The sequence below is a fragment of the Otolemur garnettii genome, unplaced genomic scaffold (genome assembly GCF_000181295.1).
Source record: "Otolemur garnettii isolate 467f Iridium unplaced genomic scaffold, OtoGar3 scaffold00021, whole genome shotgun sequence".
NCBI lineage: Eukaryota > Metazoa > Chordata > Mammalia > Primates > Galagidae > Otolemur > Otolemur garnettii.
The window spans coordinates 6,896,868-6,915,714 of NW_003852416.1; the positions used below are offsets into that span (position 1 = coordinate 6,896,868).

At 36.4% G+C, this 18,847-nt stretch overlaps 1 protein-coding gene across 3 annotated transcripts in view; it reads right to left on the reverse strand.

The window, feature by feature from the left end:
• Positions 1-14,317: 14,317 nt before the first annotated feature.
• The window catches only part of TRUB1 (TruB pseudouridine synthase family member 1), a 31,583-nt gene continuing 27,053 nt past the window's right edge, over positions 14,318-18,847 (reverse strand). Inside the window, exons 5-8 of one of the 3 annotated variants that reach the window (XM_003787144.3) lie at positions 18,571-18,643; positions 17,780-17,919; positions 15,867-15,923; positions 14,318-15,100 (exon numbers count right to left, since the gene is read on the reverse strand). In XM_003787144.3, the coding sequence (XP_003787192.1) occupies positions 14,841-15,100; positions 15,867-15,923; positions 17,780-17,919; positions 18,571-18,643 (530 nt within the window). In that variant the 3' untranslated portion in view covers positions 14,318-14,840. Of the gene's footprint in view, positions 15,924-17,779; positions 17,920-18,570; positions 18,644-18,847 lie in introns of all 3 variants that reach the window. The other 2 variants (XM_023511746.1, XR_002772620.1) reach the window with 2 other exon arrangements.

Genomic DNA, 18,847 nt, shown 5'->3' on the forward strand with positions numbered 1-18,847 from the left:
CTATGAGTAGAATATGAATGTTTTGACATAATAACTAAGAAAGTTACATGAAGGCTATGTTAACCAGTTTGATGGAAGTGTCTTAGATTGTGTGTGAAAACACCACACTGTACCCCCAAAGTGCATCAATGTACACAGTTACCATTCAATAAAAAAAAAAAGAAAGAAAGAAAGGGCATGAGCATATAATAAGTATGAAATATATTTTTATGATTTTTAGTCTCTTTAGAAGATTCGATCTAAAGCCGGGGTTGGTGAGCTACAGCATGAGGATGAACTTTTTACACTGGAACACAGCCACGCCCTTCATCTGTGGCCGCTTTCACCCACAGTGGGCACAGGTGAGTAGTTGGAACTGAAGCCTTATGGTCTGCAAAGCCTAAAACCTTTACAGGCATACTTCATGTCATTGCCCTTCCCAGATGTTGCATTTTTTTACAAATTGACGGTTTGTGGCAACCCTGTGCCAAGCAAGTCTGTCGGCACCAATGTTCTAGAAGCACGTGCTTGCCTCATGTCTGTCTGTCACATTTTGATCATTCTCACTATACTTCAAACTTTTTCGTTACTATTACATACTATTATGATCTGTGATCAGTAATATTTGATGTTACTAGTGTAATTACTTAGGGGCACCACAAACCACATCCACATAAGATGGCAAACTTAATCAATAATTTTTTTTTGAGACAAAGTCTCACTTTGTCGCCCTTGGTAGAGTGCTGTAGTGTCACAGCCCACAGCAACCTCAAACTCTTGGGCTTAAGCAATTCTCTTATTTCAGCCTCCTGAGTAGCTGGGATTACAGGTGCCCGCCACAACACGCAGCTATTTTTTTTAGAGATGGGGTCTTACTCTTGCTCAGGCTGGTCTCAAACTCCTGAGCTCTGGCGATCCACCCGCCTGAGCCTCCCAAATGCTGGGATTACAGGTGTGAGCCGCTGTGCCTGGCTTAATCAATAAATGTTACGTGCATTCTGACTGCTCCACACATACCATTTATTGATTAAGCTGGGCGCAGTGGCTCACTCCTGTAATCCCACTCCTGTAATCTTCCATTCCTCCATCTCTTTCCTCCTCTTGGCCTCACTGTTTATTCCCTGAGACACAACAATATTAAAATGAAGCTAATAACCCTACACTGACCACTAAGGGGAGAGGAAGAGTTGCATACTGCTCACTTTAAATCAAAAGCCAGAAATGATTCCGCTTAGTGAGGAAGGCCTGTCCCAAATCAAAGTAGCCTGAAAGCTAGGCTTCTTGCACCAGTTAGCCAAACTGAATGCAAACAAAAACTTCTGGAAGGAAATTAAAAGAGCTACTCCAATAAACACATGAATAAATATGTTGCTTATTGCTGATATGGAGAAAGATTTAGTGGTCTGGATAGATCAAACCAACTACCACATCCCCTCAAGCAAAGCCTAATCCAGAGCAAAGCCCTAACTCTCCTCAATTCTGTGAAGGCTGAGAGAGGTGAGGAAGCTCCAGAAGAAAAGCTGGAAGCTGGCAGAGGTTGGTTCGTGAGGCTTAGGAAAGAAGCCAACTCCATTACATAGAAGTGCAAGGTGAAGCAGCAGGTGCTGATGGAGAAGCTGCAGCAAGATATCCAGATCTATTATACTGTAGCGAAGATCACTGATGAAGGTGACTACAGTGAAAAACAGATTTTCAATGTAGCCTTATACTGCAAGAAGATGCCATATGGGACTTTTGTTGCCAGAGAGAAAAGTCAATGTCTGGCTTCAAAGCTTCAAAGGACAGGCTGACACTCTGGTTAGGGGCTAATGCAGCTGGCAATTTAAGTTGAAGCCAAAGCACATTTGCCATTCCAAAACCCTTAGGGCCTTTAGAAATTATGCTAAATCTACTCTGCCTGTACTCTATAAATGGAACAACAAAGCTAGATGACAGTACATCTGTTTACAGCATGGTGTACTTAATATTTTAAGCCTATTGGTCATGCCTATTGCAGGGGGAAAAAGACTCCTTTCAAAATATTACTGCTTACTCACAATGTGCACCTGGTCACCCAAGAGTTCTGGAGGAGATATAAATATATATAGAGAGAGAGGTTAATGTTAATGTTTCCATGCCTGCAAACACAGCATCCATTCTGCAGCCCATGAAACTTCAAGTCTTATTATTTAAGAAACACATTTTGTAAGGTTATCATTGCCATAGATGATAATTCTTTGATGGATCTGAAAAAATCAATTGAAAACCTTCTGGAAAAGACTCACCATTCTAGAGACCATTAAGAATATATTTGATTCATGGAAGAGGTCAAAATATAAACATTAACAGGAGTTTGGAAGAAGTTGATTCCAACCCTCCCAGATGACTTAGAGGAGTTTAAGACTTTGGTGAAGGAAATAACTGAAATATGGTGGAAATAAGGCAGAAAATGTGACTGAATTGCTACAATCTCCTGATAAAACTTGAATGGATGAGGAGGTTCTTCTTATGGATAAGCTAAGAAAGTAGTTTCTAGAGATGGAATCTACTCCTGGTGAAGATGCTAAACGTTCTTAAAATGACAACAAGGGATTTAGAAGATTACTTGAACTCAGTTGATACAGCAGCAGCAGGGTTTGAGAAGATTGATTCCAACTTTGAAAGGAGTTCTACTGCGGGCAAAATGCTATCAAGCAGCACTGCGTGCTACAGAGAAATCTTCCATGGAAGAAAGAGTCAACAGATGCAACAATGAAGGTTGTTGTCTTATTTTAAGAAATTGTCACAACCACCCCAACCCTCAATAACCACCACCCTGATTAGTAAGTAGACATCAATATTTAGGGAACACCCTTTACCAGTAAAAACATATGACTCATTATGACATTGTACATTTAATAGACTACTTATAAACACAATTTCCACATGCAGTGAGAAACAAAAATATTTATGTAACTTGCTTTAGTGCAATATTTACTTTATTGAAATATTAGCTGTGTTGCAGTGGTCTAGTCTGGAACCAAATCCACGATATCTCTGAGATATATATTATATACCCTTCATGGAAAAAGTTTGCTGGCCCACGGTCTATGGAAATAAAGTAAAAACAAAGAACAACAACTATGACAAAAAAACCAATCTACACTCTGGGAGGAGGATCACTTGAAGCCAGTTCCAGATCCTCTTGAACAAGAGTGAGACCTCATCTCTACCAAAAATGAAAAAAAAAAAAATATAGCCAGTCATGGTGGTGTGCACCTGTAGTCCCAGCTACTCAGAAGGCTGAGGCAGTAGGACCACTTGAGCTCAAGAGTTTAAGTTTGCTGTGAGCTATGATGACAGCACTGCACTCTAACCAGAGCAACAAAGCGAGACTCTGTCTCTCTAAAACAAAATGAATCAAAACTAAACAAAGATTAATCTATTACAGGGTTTATAACATGTAAGGTAAAATGCATGGAAACAACAGCATAAAAGACACAACAAAAGACAAAAGAAATGGAAATGTCCCATAGTAAGATTTCTACAGGGAAAAAAAGACTCCTTTCAAAATATTACTGCTTAGTATTAGTAAGCAGTAATATTTAGTAAAGGAGAAACCTTTACACTTGAGGTGATGCAATACTATTTGAAGGGAATCTGTGATAAGTTAAAGATATATACAGTAAATCCCAGAGAAAACAAACAAAAAAAAAATTAAAGAGATACAACAAGCCAATAGATGTAATGAAATACTAAAAAAACCAAAAAACAAACAAACAAAAAATCCTCAGTCCTAAAGAAAGCCGCCAAAGACAAGAAAGGAACAAGGAAAAGATGGCTCAAACATAAACAAATAGGAAGGTGGTAAAGCAAATCAAACCATACCAATAAATACATTAAATATAAATGATCTAAATCCATTTTTAAAAAGTTGAGATTGTCAGGTTAAATAAAAAAAGACTTGCCATATGAAATTCACTTTAAATATAAGGAAATACAACAGCTAAAAGTAAAAAAATGAAAAAATATATACCAAGGGAGAAAAAAAAGCTGGAGTGATTATTTAAAGGCAGACAAATTCAGAAAAATATTCAGAAAAAGAAACACTACCAGAGATGAACATGGACATTATATAATGATAAACAGATCAATTCATCAAGACATAATGACTTTTTAAAAATATATATACCTAATAATACAGATTCCAAATACATATAGAAAAAGTGATAGAACTGAAAGGAGAAATAGACAAATCCACCATTAGAATTAGAGACTGCAGTTCTCCTCTCACTGTAACTGAGAAGGCAAAGTAGACCCAAACCAGAAAACAAAACAAAACAAACTCCACCGGGGCTGTGGAAAACCGCAACAACACAGCAACAATCCTGGCCTAGTAGACATTTCTAGAATGACTCAATAGCAGTGAAAACACATTCGTAACAAATGTACATGGAGCATATTCTGGGATGCACCATTTCTGAATCATAAGCAAGTTTTAATGCACTTATAAGGATGGAAATAATATATTTCCTGTTCTCTGTTTTTTGAGTACATGTATTTTATGTTTTCTGACCACAGTGACATTAGACAAGAAACCAATTAGAAAACTGTATCTGGAAAATCTTCCAATATCTGGATATTTAATGACAAACTTCTAAATAATGAATGTGCAAAATGAGATATCACAATGGAAATTATTTTAAATCGAATCCTAACGTATTATAATTTATGAGATGCAGTTAAAGTAGTGACCAAAGCAAAATTCATGGCATTAAATGCTTATGTTTGAAAAGAAGCGACCCAAGATTCCATTAAAAAACTACGAAAAGAGCAAAATAACCTAAATATAGCTGAGGAAAGGGAATGATATAGAGAAGGCATGATTATATACATAAAAAATAGAAATCAGAAAAACAATAATAAAAATCAATAAAGAAAAAATTATTTGAAAAAGTCAGTGAAATAAAATAGAACTAATACAAATTATCAATTATCAGAAATAAAAGAAAGATTGTATCAAAAGAGAATATTGTGAATATTACCCCTATATAAAAACCAGGCTAAGATATCATAAGAAAACTACAATCAAAATCCCTTAAGTACACAGAAACAAAACTCCTCAACAAAATATTAGAAAACCAAACCTAGTAATATGTAAAAGGGATAATATGTCACATCTAACTATGATCTAACTTGGGAATACAAAGTTAGTTCAAGAGTCAATAGTTGAGCATCTCAATAGATGTACAAAAAGCATTGAACAATCCATTCTTGACAAAAATTCTTAGCTAATTAGGAAGTGAAGGGAAATTCTTTAAATAAGTAACATCTAATAAAACTCCTATAGCTAACAACATTAAATTTTCTTACGTGATAAACAACATCTATGAAAACTTATACCTAACAAGTGTAGGCTTTTTAATTGTTAAAAACCAAATGCTTTCCCCTTAAGCTCAGAAACGAGGAAAAGATATCTGCTCTTACCCCTTCTATTCAACATTGTATTGTAGGTGCTGTCCACTCTTACACAGCAGGAAAAAAATGAAAAGCATACAGTTTGGAAAAGAAGAAATAAAATTGCCCCTTTTTTGTTGATGATGTGTATGTCTATGCCAAAAACTCAATGCATCTACCATAAAGTTGCTAAAACCAATAAGAAAGGTTAGCAAGTTTGTGAGATACAAGGTCAGTATATGAGCAAGTATCAGCTGTATTTCAACATGTTAGCAATGAACAATTAGAGGTTAAAATTAAAAGGAATACCTCTACAATATCATCAAGATATATAAAGTAGGTCGGGCGCGGTGGCTCATGCTTGTAATCCCAGTACTCTGGGAGGCCAAGGCAGTAGATTGCCTGAGCTCATAGGTTCAAGACCAGCCTAAGAAAGAGCGAGACCCCCCATCTCCAAAAGTAGCTGGGTATTGTGGTAGGCGCCTGTAGTCCCAGCTACTTGGGAGTCTAGGGCAAGAAAATCACTTGAGCCCAAAAGTTTGAGGTTGCTGTGAGCTATAACGCCATAGTACTCTACCTAAGGTGCTTAAGTGAAACTCTGTCTCCAAAAAAAAAAAAAGTAAAATATTTAGAAGCAAGTTTTACAAAATACGTGTAAGATGTACATATTAAAACTTCAAAGACGTTACTGAGAGAAATTAAAGATGATTCAAAGAATTAAGAGATATGCTATGTTCTTAGATTATATAATTCAATATTGTTCCAATGATAATTCTCCCCAAATTAATCTATAAACTCAACATAATTTCTAATTAAAATTATAACAGATCTTTTTATAGGAATTGACAGGTCAATTCTAAAATTTACACAAAAATGCAAAGACCTCAAAAAGCTCCAAGAAAGAACTAAGTTTGGAAATGAGTCTTTCTGACTTAAAGCCTTACTATCAAGCTATAGTAATCAACACAGTGAGGTATTGGTGTGTGCACACAAATACATATTAATGGAGTTAAATAGCTCAAATAGATGCAAACAAACATGGTCAATGATTTTAAACAAAGATGACAGGGAAATTTAATGGAGAAAGAATGATACTTTCAACAAAGAGTGTTGGCATTATACGTAACCTACTTTGAAAAATGGACAAAGGATTTAACAGAAATTAATTAAAGAAGATATATGGGGAGGAAATAGCACATAGGATTCAATACCATTTGTCATGAGGGAGACGCAAATTCAAACCATATGAGATACCAATACACACCTAGAATGGGTACCTTTTAAAAGACAATACCAAATGCTGGTGAGGATGTGGAACAACTAGAAATCTCATACCTTGCTAGAGAGAACACAAAATCCTACTGCCACTGTGAAAACACTCTGGCAGTTTCTTTAAAAGTTAAATGTATAGGGCAGCGCCTGTGGCTCAAAGGAGTAGGGTGCTGGCCCCATATGCCAGAGGTGGCGGGTTCAAACCCAGCCCTGGCCAAAAACTGCAAAAAGAAAAAAAAAATCAATCTTTGCACTGTGAAACATTAAAAAAAAAAAAAAAGTTAGATGTATACGTAACCATATGACAGAGAAATCCATATCCTAGGATGAAAACACGCCCATACAAAGACTTGTATATTACGTTTATTGATGTTTTGTTCAAACAGGCCCAAGCTGGAAGCAGCCTAAATGTCCATCAACCAGTGAGTGGTCATAGAGATTGTGGTATATCCATACAATGGAGAGTAACAAAAGAGCTACTGAAACATGCAATAACGTATCTCAAAGCTTTATACGAAGTAAAAATAGCCAAATAAAAAAATAAAACACTACACACTATATGATATTCCTGAAAAGCCAAAACTATAGGGACAGAAATCAGATTAATGGCTGCCAGGAACTGTGAGTGAAGTGAGGGGATTGTGTACAAAAGGAAAAGGCAGGGGCAACAGGGAATTTTTGAGGATAATGGATATGTTTGTCTGTCTTCATTGTGATGGGTTGTTACATGACTGTATATTTTTGTTAAAACTCATTGAACTATTTACTTAAAATGGTGAATTTTGTTGTACATATATGTGACTTTAAAAAATGCCTTTAAATAATAATTAACCTCAAGTGAAAATAAAGAAATTCAACGGGGTCAAAAATAAAGAGCAGTCTGAAAACCAGAGTGGTCCACACATTTCTTGATGCTACAGCAATCCAGGTAGTTGAGGAGAGGGGGTGTCTGGGTTACTCCTCTTTGTCAACAAAGGGTTTGCATTTTAATTGGGGACATACATAAAGGCTGGGAGTCTTACAGGTGAGCTTTGGAAATGTGACTATCTAAAACACAGGCATAAGACTGGTACCCTCAAAAGACTGCACATTTAATAAAATGGAAGACTCTAAAACAATTTACTACAAATGCAGGGCAAAAACAACAAAGCTTTTCTGTGTTGGCTTCTTAGGCTTTAAATAAAACACAACAATAAAACACCTCTTCTTTGATCATTTACAGTAAGTGTTTTTAGAACAGTGATCTTTCTGGTGTGCCTAGCAGAACGAATCTCCAAACCTCTCTGGAAGAACACTTTTAACCCAGGCACACAAGATTCCCATAAATAAAGTCACTGAATTTACTCATGATCTACATTTGTAACAAGAACACAATTCACCTTGGTAAAGAATTAGGAGATTCAACAAACAATGTTAGAGTACACTCCATGAAGAATTTCAGACAACTGAATTAAGAGACTGTTAGACTAAACAGACAATAAATTAACAGACTAGAGAATTAGACTTAAAAAAATACAAATCAAAATCCTAAGAAATCTGTCCAGAAGCAGTGGCTCACACCTATAATCCTAGTAGTCTGGGAGGCCAAGGTAGATGGATCCCTTGAGCTCAGGAGTTTGAGACCAGCCTGACCAAGAGTTGAGATTCCAAAAAAAAAAAAAAAATAGACAGCATCCTGGCAGGCATGAGGGCTGAGGCTAGAGGACTGCTTTAGTATAAGAGTTTGAGGTTGCAGTGAGTTGTGATGCTACAGTGTCAGACTAGATGCTGTGGTACTCTAGCCTGGGCAACAGAATGAGTCTCAAAAAAAAAAAAAAATCAATGAAAAGCTTATTAAAACCATAATGTGATAAATTAAACACCCAACTAAATGGTGAAGATGAGAATGTAAAATATTTAGTGCTGAGAAGAATGTGGAACAACTAGAACTCCCATACACTGTTGGTACAATAACTGAAAAACTGCTTCCAATATTTACTAAATCTTAATATATGTATACTCTATGATCTAGACTCTACTTCTAGACATATCCAACAGAAATGTGCACATGAGTTTACCAGGAGAAAAGTACTAGATTGCTCATAGAGGCAGTATTCAAAAATAACACCAGCTGGAAACTAACCAAGTGCCAGCTTGTCATTCAGTAAACAGTGGTTAAGACTGAATATGAAAAAATGAGAAGGAACAATGACCATAGACAACTATTATGAACTATTTAATAAATGTTTGCATCCCCTAAAACATATGTTGAAGCCCCAGCTCCGGGTGTGATGGTTTAGGGTTGGGCCTTTGGGAGGTAAGTTTAGATGGGTTCTGAGGTTGGAGCTCCCATGATGGGTTAGTGCCCCTTTAGGAAGAGGAAGAGACACCGGGGCTTCCTCTCTCTGCCACCTGAGGACAGTGAGAAAGTAGAAGAAAGTCTGCAACCCAGGAAGAGGCACCCTGACCTCAGACTTCCAGCCTCCAGAACTGTGAGGAAGAAATATCCGTTGTTTAAGCTGCCCAATCTGTGAGATTTTGTACAGCAGCCTGAGCTAAGACAGCAAGAATATGGAAGAACCTCATAATTATAACTTTGTGAAAAGAAGTCACTTGTAAGATAGTATACCGGGTCTGACAATTAAGTTCACAAACTCATTCTAGAAAAAGTGTTTCATACGTCATTGCTGAAGATCACTACCACCACCTTCAAATTACCCCCATTGGGAAGCTATGCACTTAGTTCACTACCCTTCAAAGCAATTTGGGGACTCTTTCTGGAATGGCCATCAAAGCTGTTGTCATATTACCCTTGATGCCCTGAATGTAATCAAAATGTCCTCCCTTCAATATTTCCTTTATCTTCAGGTTTTAAAAAAGTCATTTGGGGCCATTCATTGAATAGGGAATGTTGTTTACTAGCTAAAAATTCCCTCACACACAGGGCTGTGTGAGCTGGTGCACTGTCATGATGCAAGAGCCATGAGTTGTTTGCCACGATTTTCAGTTAAGATTTTCTGATTTCTCTATCAATGTTTACTTGGTCTGCTATGCTCCCTGCGTAGGTGACAATTTTAATGCACAATCTGACAAATTTTTCGATGTTTTTGTCAGTTCTACTTATTACTGGTTGCTCTCACCTCTTCATCAGTGACACCTTCTCTCCCCTCAGACCAATGTTTAATCCATTTGTATGCTGCTGTTTTCTTCATGGCTTTATCCCCATAAACTTGGACTAACATGTCAGATTTCACTTCCACTCTAGCCAAGTTTAACAAGAAATTCATAAATGTTTGTCTATTGCTGCAATTCAAGCTCTGACATTCTTGCAGGGGCACACAAAAACATGCAAAGTTAATGAACACCACTCAGCAAGACACTGCCACATGTCAACACAAACACGGCCGTGAGACACTGATATACCAAGGTTATGGAATGTTACTGAGCTGTTTGTACAGTGCTACCAACTTAAGCAAATACTGGCAAGTTCACAAACTCAATTGTCAGACCTCGCATACTATATACTTCTATTTATAGGAAGCACAAAACCAGACAAAATTAATAATCTATAATGTTAGAAGTGGTTTATCCTTGATAATGGGGTAGGAGTGGGTGGCTAGTGACTAGAAAAAAGCTTCTACAGGGATTGTAGGGGATCAGTAACATTGTTTCTTGATTGGCTGCTGGTTACACATTTGATTTGTGAACTTCACCAAGCTATACTATTTATGATATGTGCAATTCTCTGTGTGCGTATTAAGCATCAATAAAAAGTTAAAAAAATATATTTACTAAAACCCTAATTAAAGAATTAGACAACATACAAAAAGAAAAGTCAGATTTGGGGAGGGGTGATGTTCTAGAAATAAAAACAAAACACTAGAGTCATTAAAATATATGATTATTAAACAGGAAATAAAAATAGCAGAAGGAACTTGTCATCTGGAGGAAAGAATGGAAGAAATTCCCCAGTACGCAGTACATTGGGATAGAGAAATACTACATCGAAGATATGAAAGAGTAATTAGACACAAGTATCCATAGAAATGAGAATTTTCTAGAATTAATGCACAATACAATAATTGTTCCTGAGGAACAAGTTCCCAAGCATAATAATTACAAATTATCTACAATTGAAAGCCTAATATCTTAGTCTTGGAAAAGTTCTTAGGGATGGACTAGTCTCATCTTCTTTGTTTTAAAGATGGGAAAACTGAGGCCCAAAAAGTGATTTGCCTGATTAATGATAAAGACAGAAATAAACTTAATGTTTTATTTTAAGGATTATGGGTAAGAAGGGCAAATTAATAATTTCTGAACTTTCACTTTCCTACTGATACCACCATTTATAACAGCAATCTGAAAATAATCCTGTTCATAAAAAGATTTAACTCACAAGTTGACAAAAGAAGGCATTACCGATTCAACTGCTTACTATGTTGTAAATGCTTAACAAATGGTATTTAATGAGCAATTAAGGCAAACCGGAGCTAATCATACATACGTTGAAGAGTTTCAAGATAACCTTCCTATTTAAATTTAACTCCAAGGCCATTATAATCATTTCAGTGCATACACCTCATATCATATCTATTATTGTCCTCTATTTAAATGTTTCAACATTCTAGACTGCTTTGGAATCATATTTTTGTCTATTATATACATCATGATATAATGTAAATTACTTTCTTCTTTTGAAATAGAACAATTCACTGTTTAATTGAGCCTCTAAATGCTCATTGTAAGTCTGATACAAATTTCAAACTGTTCAGAGGAGCAAAAAATGGAGTGAAGACCTTTTATAAGGCACTCTCTTCTCACACAATGAATAATTTCTGCCAGTTCAGGGTCTTATTTTAATTCAAGTACTTAAGAAGAAATGATCTAGTCAGTACACATATAGGGAAATGTGTTTAGCCCTTATTCACATTTCACAATTTTGGATTTGTAGAAAGACAATTTCTATTATAAGAGTCATGAATTTTAAAACTGTAAATTCTACAACCACTTTCATTAACTTTTAAAAGAATATTTTTCAGAAATATAAAAAACTTAGTGTCAGAATGAAGTGATTTGATGTGTTCTAGGTTGAACTATTTTTAGAAATTTCTAATTTATCTTTTTGTCACAAGTAAAACAACTTCATTATGTTATAAAGCTTTAACCCTAGAAATATATAAGGCACAAGTACAGTAGAACCTCTGTAAGTTGACCGCCTAAGGGACTGTAACAATCTGGTCAACGTGCAGAGATAGTCAACACAAGGAACTAGGCCTCCTGTACTGATACGTGGTGCACGTCCCGTCTATGAGAACTCGGTCAACTTAAGGAGGTGGTCAATGTAGAGAGGTGGCAAACTATGGAGGTTCTACTGACTTCAATATATTTGGATTAAAATGGGGGGAAAAGGTTGGTACTTAACAGACTCTCAGGAAAAAAGTAGTATTTTTATGGAGGAGTCTTGAACTTTTCAGAGAACCTTGATCAGTTTTAGCTGCTTTTGAGAGTTAAAATAATATTTTAGTCCAGGGATGGTGGCTCATTCCTGTAATCCCAGTACTTTGGGAGGCCGAGGTGGGCCTAACTTGAGGCCTGGAGACGGAAACCAGCCTAGATAAGATAGTGTTTTGTCTACGAAAAACAGAAAAATTAGGCAGGCATGGTACACAACTATAGTCCTAGCTACATGGGAGGCTAGGCAGGAGGATCACATGAGCCCAGGAATTGGAGGATACAGTGAGCTGTGATCATGCCACTGCACTTCAGCCAGGGTGATGAAGTGAGAACGTATCTCTGAAACATTAAAAAAAAAAATACTTAAAATTTCAATACATTTTAACCATTCATACTTATAAATCTGACAATGATAAAGGGGAAGAATTATTAAAATTAGTTAGCAAATTTAGTGGAGCAAAAATGAAAAATAAAATTAAAATAAAAACAACAGGCCACAAAAAGCACTTCTCTCAAGTACTTACTTCACAAATAACTCATGCAAAGGCTGAAAGAAACCAGTAAGAGGTTTATTTATATAAATGAACAAAGTATACAGATAAATCACACAAAGACACTAGAGAAACAGTGGTCTCTCTCTTATACTCTACTAAATTAGCAACAATATAGAAAACCCCTACCCAAATGGTGACACTGTAAAATGTTACAACCCTTTGGAAATGCAATAAGGCAAACGTAAATCATAAAACTATTTATATTATTTCACCTAATAATACGACTCCCAGGAATTTATCTTAACAAAATAGAAACCTAAGTATTCACCAATATAAAAATGGTTTAAATAAATTATGAATATGAAGATAATTAAGATAATTGCCAAAACTAAATACAAAGAGATAATATCAAATGAAAAACAGTCAATTAAAAAGTATAGGTGCCTTAAGATTGTAATGAAGTGAATAAAAAAGGGGAGGAGAAATATAGAAATTAAAATTCTGAAGTTACTACGTCAGGATGGTGAAGATAATGGGTAACTTTCCCGTTTGCCAAAACTTCCTTCAATGTTTTCAATATAAAATAAAAAAATTGGCTATCATTTTTAAAAAATTACTTGCCTTTTCAAATAATCTTTACTCTTCTCCATTAATAAACTATACGTGTCCATTTTTTAAGTCTGAGAAATAGAACAGAAATACCTCGGCTGCATTCTGAAACTTAAATATCTCTCTGCTGGACTCCACTTACCATGGATGAAGACGCGCTGTAACTTGTGCCGTTTCATTAGGCAGAGGCGGCCACGGCCACCTTCAGTTGACACAAACTATGGGGCACTAGGTGTGAATAACTAAATTATAAACTTTGTGTGTTTGGCATTTTATGTCAATGGATTATCAATACTCTTTTCTGTCTCACCCTAAGAATTAGTTTTAATATTTTCACTTAAAATGTTGCCAACGTGCTGAAAACATTCTATTGATGCATTTAACTTTTTATACTGAGTTTACATTAGGTTGACTACTTTAGGTTACAGAGTTTAAAAATCTCAGCTAGTGCTTGCAAGCAGGTAACCACCTTTAAAAAGGAAGTCCATATACACAAAATCTAAAACTCTTACTGTTATAAAATCTTTAATACGTTTCCCTTTTGAAACTACAGTTGAGTGAAGGAAGAGGGGATCTTTGTGTTTCTGAGTCCAGCTGCATATTACTACATGGCATTGCTTTCCCATAACACAAATTATGAAGCACTCATTGTATAGGAAATTTACGATTTTGTAATAGGACCACATTTTCAAAATCATGGTAAAGAGGGATAGGAAACTCTCAGGAAACTATATGAATAAAAAAGCTATGAGAATAACTTTTTAAAACTATTCAGAGCAGGAGACTAATGGAAATACAGGGCAGCTATTTCAACATCTGCAAGTATCACTTGAAAGAGCAAACGGCTGAAGGTACAAACAATGTCACAGGGACAAATGATACAGAGAGGGCGACTATGTGGACAAAACTGCAGGAAAATATCTTCTAGCTGCCAAAATGCAGAACTGTAGGGGCTGTCTTCTGCTCGGATAGTAGAGTACCAGTGAATTTAATTAAATATTACTCTTCTATTTATAAAAGTGGCAACCATAACAATTTGGTTCATTTACTAATATTTATTATAAAGATTTGTTTCCAAGATCTAAATAAACACAAGTAATACTAGATGAGTGCAGTTTTATCACAGAAATGTTTGTAATAATAACAAACTCTCTAAAACACAAGAAAAGAGCTCAATAGCAGCCATTTCAAAAAAGTTCATGGATTTCAATAAAATGGAGCCACCAAGGAAGCCTAAATAAAGTCAAAATAACACTAAATGACATTCACTTTTGTGAAACTGAAATACATGGCCCGTATTTTTTCTTTGATTAGAAAATTTGTTCAACTTTTTCACAGGAAAAAACTGAAGACACATCAAATTCAGAAAGTTAAACTTTCCTGAACCCAATCCTATTCACATTTTAACAGAAAACTATCCTAAAAGAACATTCCATAGCACGGCAAGGAACTGAATTACCAGGCCATATATAAGGCAAAGCAAACAAATCATACACTATAGAAACCTGTAAACGGTGGACATTTTCCTCCATGCAAAAAATAAAGTCAGGAATAAGCGTCCCTTGCATGTAGCTTGTCAGTCTGCATCTGCGCTCGGGATGCAAATGCCACACAGGAAATGGTATTCCCAGGTCAATCTCAAAATGTCTTAATTACATCATCTTCTCCCTTTGTCTCGTTTAGCGTTATATATTCACAACTCAAAACCTGTTCATTAGGCTCCTCGGGTTTCGATTTTTTAAGTGCCAACTCTGCTGGGAGGAGAGATGAGCAATGCTCCAGAGACTGAGCGATGTCGTCAATTGTCCACTTGTCTTCAGGAAGGGCGTGCTCCTCCAGCGTGAAAGGTCCCTGTTTGGTCCGCGTCAGCTCTAGCACATTGGCACAGGAAGACAGCTCTACAGCAATGAAAGGCAAACAAGAATCCAGAAGACAAATGATTCAGTGTTTCATAGTTTATAATTTTTCAAATGACAGAACTCGACTCAACCCTCTCCAAACCACCACAAAAAACTGTAATAATCACCACCAGTGAAACTGTAATAATCCAACATAAGAACTAAGAGCCTGGAGATAAAGAAATGATTAAGTAGCAAAATATTTAAAATCACACCTAAACTGCTTTAATGGCAACACAGAGCCTGCACGTGTTTTTCTTGGTTAGCTCATGAAGCGACACTATGTGAATACTGCCCTTACTTTACAGATGAGGTGGCATCACCTGCCAATGTCACAACTGCCAGTAGCAAAAGGCAGAGCCAGAAATCCAACTCTCTGGCTGTTAGCAAGACTGTGGCTTCCAGGTTTTAAAAAATTTGATTTGCATCTATGAAAATAACTTCGAGAAGGATATCCCTTTTTTCTTTGGATCCCTACTTTGAGTTAAAATGTTTTTTATTTGAAAAATGTTGGCTCTTACATTCATTATTCCTGTCTTCATTTTCTGCTCCTCTGGCTCTTCTTTCCCATTCTGAGCACTTCACAGCAGCTGCTGAGGCTGACAATTGCGTGCCGTAAACCTACAATGCTTCTAAAGCTGAAGGCAGCAAGAGTTCAGTACCTCCGGCCAGTACTCGGAAATAAGAAACACGGAAAAGTCCCGCTTCCCATCGAAAAGGAATATTACTCTCTAAATGGTAATTCATAATTCATTTTTATGCTTACCTTTGCCAATGTCACTGACCAAGCTTCTGATATAAAAACCTCCTCCACATTCAACATCTGGAATGTTAACAGTGACATGGTAAATTGCTCAGCTCCTATGAAATCCACTTTACATAGAAATGATGCCCCTCAACAAATGTAAAAATGCACTATGCAAACAATCGTGCGATAAAATATTTATGCGCTAAAACATAAATTATTCATCCAGCAGCATATGTGTTTGTGAGATGGAAAAGTCAGAGTGTGGAGAAAGCAAACAGCAGAAACTCACGAGCACATTTTAAATTAACTGGCAAGTCACATCACGTTAATACTTCAGCTTCGTTCATTTAATAGGTTTCAAATAGTTAGAAATCGCAGCTCTGCTATTGACAGCTGCAGAGTTTTAAAAAATATTTTCAGATTTGTACATTCAAAAATATATAAGCAAGCAACCAATGAAAAGCTCCCTTCCCAGGGACAAGAATTACATGTGGTATACTACATAACACGTGGCGAGCTCGACATACTGAAGTGTTCTCTTAGAAATATTTCTTTAAAAATCACAAAATAACTAAAAATTACACAATGTCCTCAAATTGAATGTATATCTAAGCATCGTAACACAATATAACACAAGTTTACTGGTTGAGAGTGGGACTCTGTGTTGTATTTATTCATCAACAAGACATCCTAAAAAGAGATGCCATATCTCTACACAAAAGGGCTACATTCTAGCTGTCTCCAGTCTGACTGGTACAAATTCCCACTGGGGGAATTCATCAAAGTTCAACACCTGAAGATTCTAATTCCTTTTCTTTTTGTTTTAGTCAGCTCACAGTGTGAGGCCACTGCTAAGAGAAAAGATGGGCATTAGGATCAAATACAGGTGCTAACATTCTTGCATTGTAATTTGACTTTGGTGAAAAGACAGTTCTTTTGGCCTATGACACTCTAGTTAAAATTATGGATGATTTATATGCAATCAGAAAAATTCGGAAATTTTTCTTACTTTCATAAATTGTAGCTACTCTGCCAAACCAGCCGTTTGGCTTTGTTGGAATGTAGCAAAACATTTGTAGTGGGGTTTTTTTTTCATTATTTGTCAAGTATTTTAGAATCAGAAAACTCAAAAAGGAAGTGCCTTTTCAACCGTACAAAACCACACTGTGCAGGAACTAAATAAACATTAAATAATAATGTCAATAGGAAAAAGCAACATAATTTAGGAAAACAGGTTTTGGCAACTTATTTCTGAAAGGAAACCTATTCAGGACATAAGGGTAGGATCATTTAAGGAAGGCTGAGGATTAAGAACCACAGCTTTTGATTCTTTCTGGCTCTACACAACTGTTTGCAGCCTTAAAAACTGCCAATAATAGAAACAAACTTTTTGGCTTTCATATTTATTTTGAATATGGATTATAAAGTCAAATTGATCATCTGAATTAAAATGTGACCATGTGTCCAAGAAATTTCTGCCTTACCCATTTTTTTCATATTTTCAGCATCTTTGGTAATAACTTTATAGGTGACAAAAAAGATGGAGGGAGGCTTACTCCATTCTTAGAATCTCTTGTCCGAAACCTAAAAAATCCTTCGTTTTAAAAGGACAAATTAATGTAAGATACTGAATGTATCAGACACTTGCCAAAATGGAAGGACTAAAATAATAAATAACTAAAATGCAAAAAATATAGACTTCTTACCTACTCTTCTCTACAGAGAGACCTAAAGTATGTTATTTCCAATTCCAAGATAATTTAGCCTAGATTCATCAAATGTATGACCAAAAAGGTACTTAGTCTTTCTTAAATTCAAATTAAAAAAAAAAAGCCTCCACTATCCCAGGGACACATGAAAATTACACAGAAGTAGCCAAACACAAAATAAACATGTGTAAATACCAATGATTTCAAATCTCCTCCTCTTACCTAACGTGAAAAATGGTGGCTGGAATTTCTGAAGGGAGATGCTGTACACAGTAACTGGCCTGGCAGGCTTTGCTTCTACAACTTCCCCTCTCTTCATCAAGGTTGAAAGTCTTTGGCCATCTTTCTTTAATGCAGAATAGCTTGCAAGAGAAGAGAGGGACAGCAAGAATTGAGACTGACTTTGAATGACTGAGAGATAATTTCATATTAAGGCATAAAAAGAAAGGATGGCTAGCAGCCCTTTAAATCGAAAATCCTTCTAAAAAAGGAACTAGTTTTCTCTTCCAATCTACACCACAATGCTGTCCTGGATAGTTTCCAAATACATGGAGCTCTGAGGCTAATGTAAGCTCGTTCTGACACACAATGGCAGTGTAGCCAATTTTATTCTTTAACTATCTTCCTGGAGGGGTCTATTCATGTCTTCTCTTTACTAGGCCTTCCTGGATTAGACTCGTCCCTTCACCACAATTCTGAGAAAAGTGCTATTTCTGGGCACCAAAGAGATGCACTTGGATAAGCATCAGAAGAGCTAATAAACACTGGACTAGCGCAGATATCAGGCTGTGGCAACACTTAGGAAAAGGGAGGCCACATCCCACTGTATCTTAGAGGTCCAAAAGCTCCACACCCTGTCTAAATCAGGTTCACCTTTACTCGTCAAACACCTACCACGTCAGATTTGAAACCTGCCTTGGCATTAAGTGGAAGCCCATCCATTTTAATTAGAGTGACGTAAACCATTGGAAAGTGAAATGAAACATGTATCTACATTCAATAATCAAACTTACAGGGGAGGTACTTGCATTATATTCCCAGTAAATTTCTGTAGAATGCCTTCAATATCTTCTTGTGTTATTTTATCTGCCAAAAATGAACAAACAACAGTGACACTAAAGCAACCACAGAAGTGCAGTGCTGCTTTTATGGAATCAGCAGCTCTGAAAACTCATTTAAAGAACTTTCAGGCTCGGCGCCTATGGCTCAACCGGCTAAGGCGCCAGCCACGTACACCTAAGGTGGCGGGTTCGAATCCCCAGCCCGGACCCGCCAAAACAACAATGATGG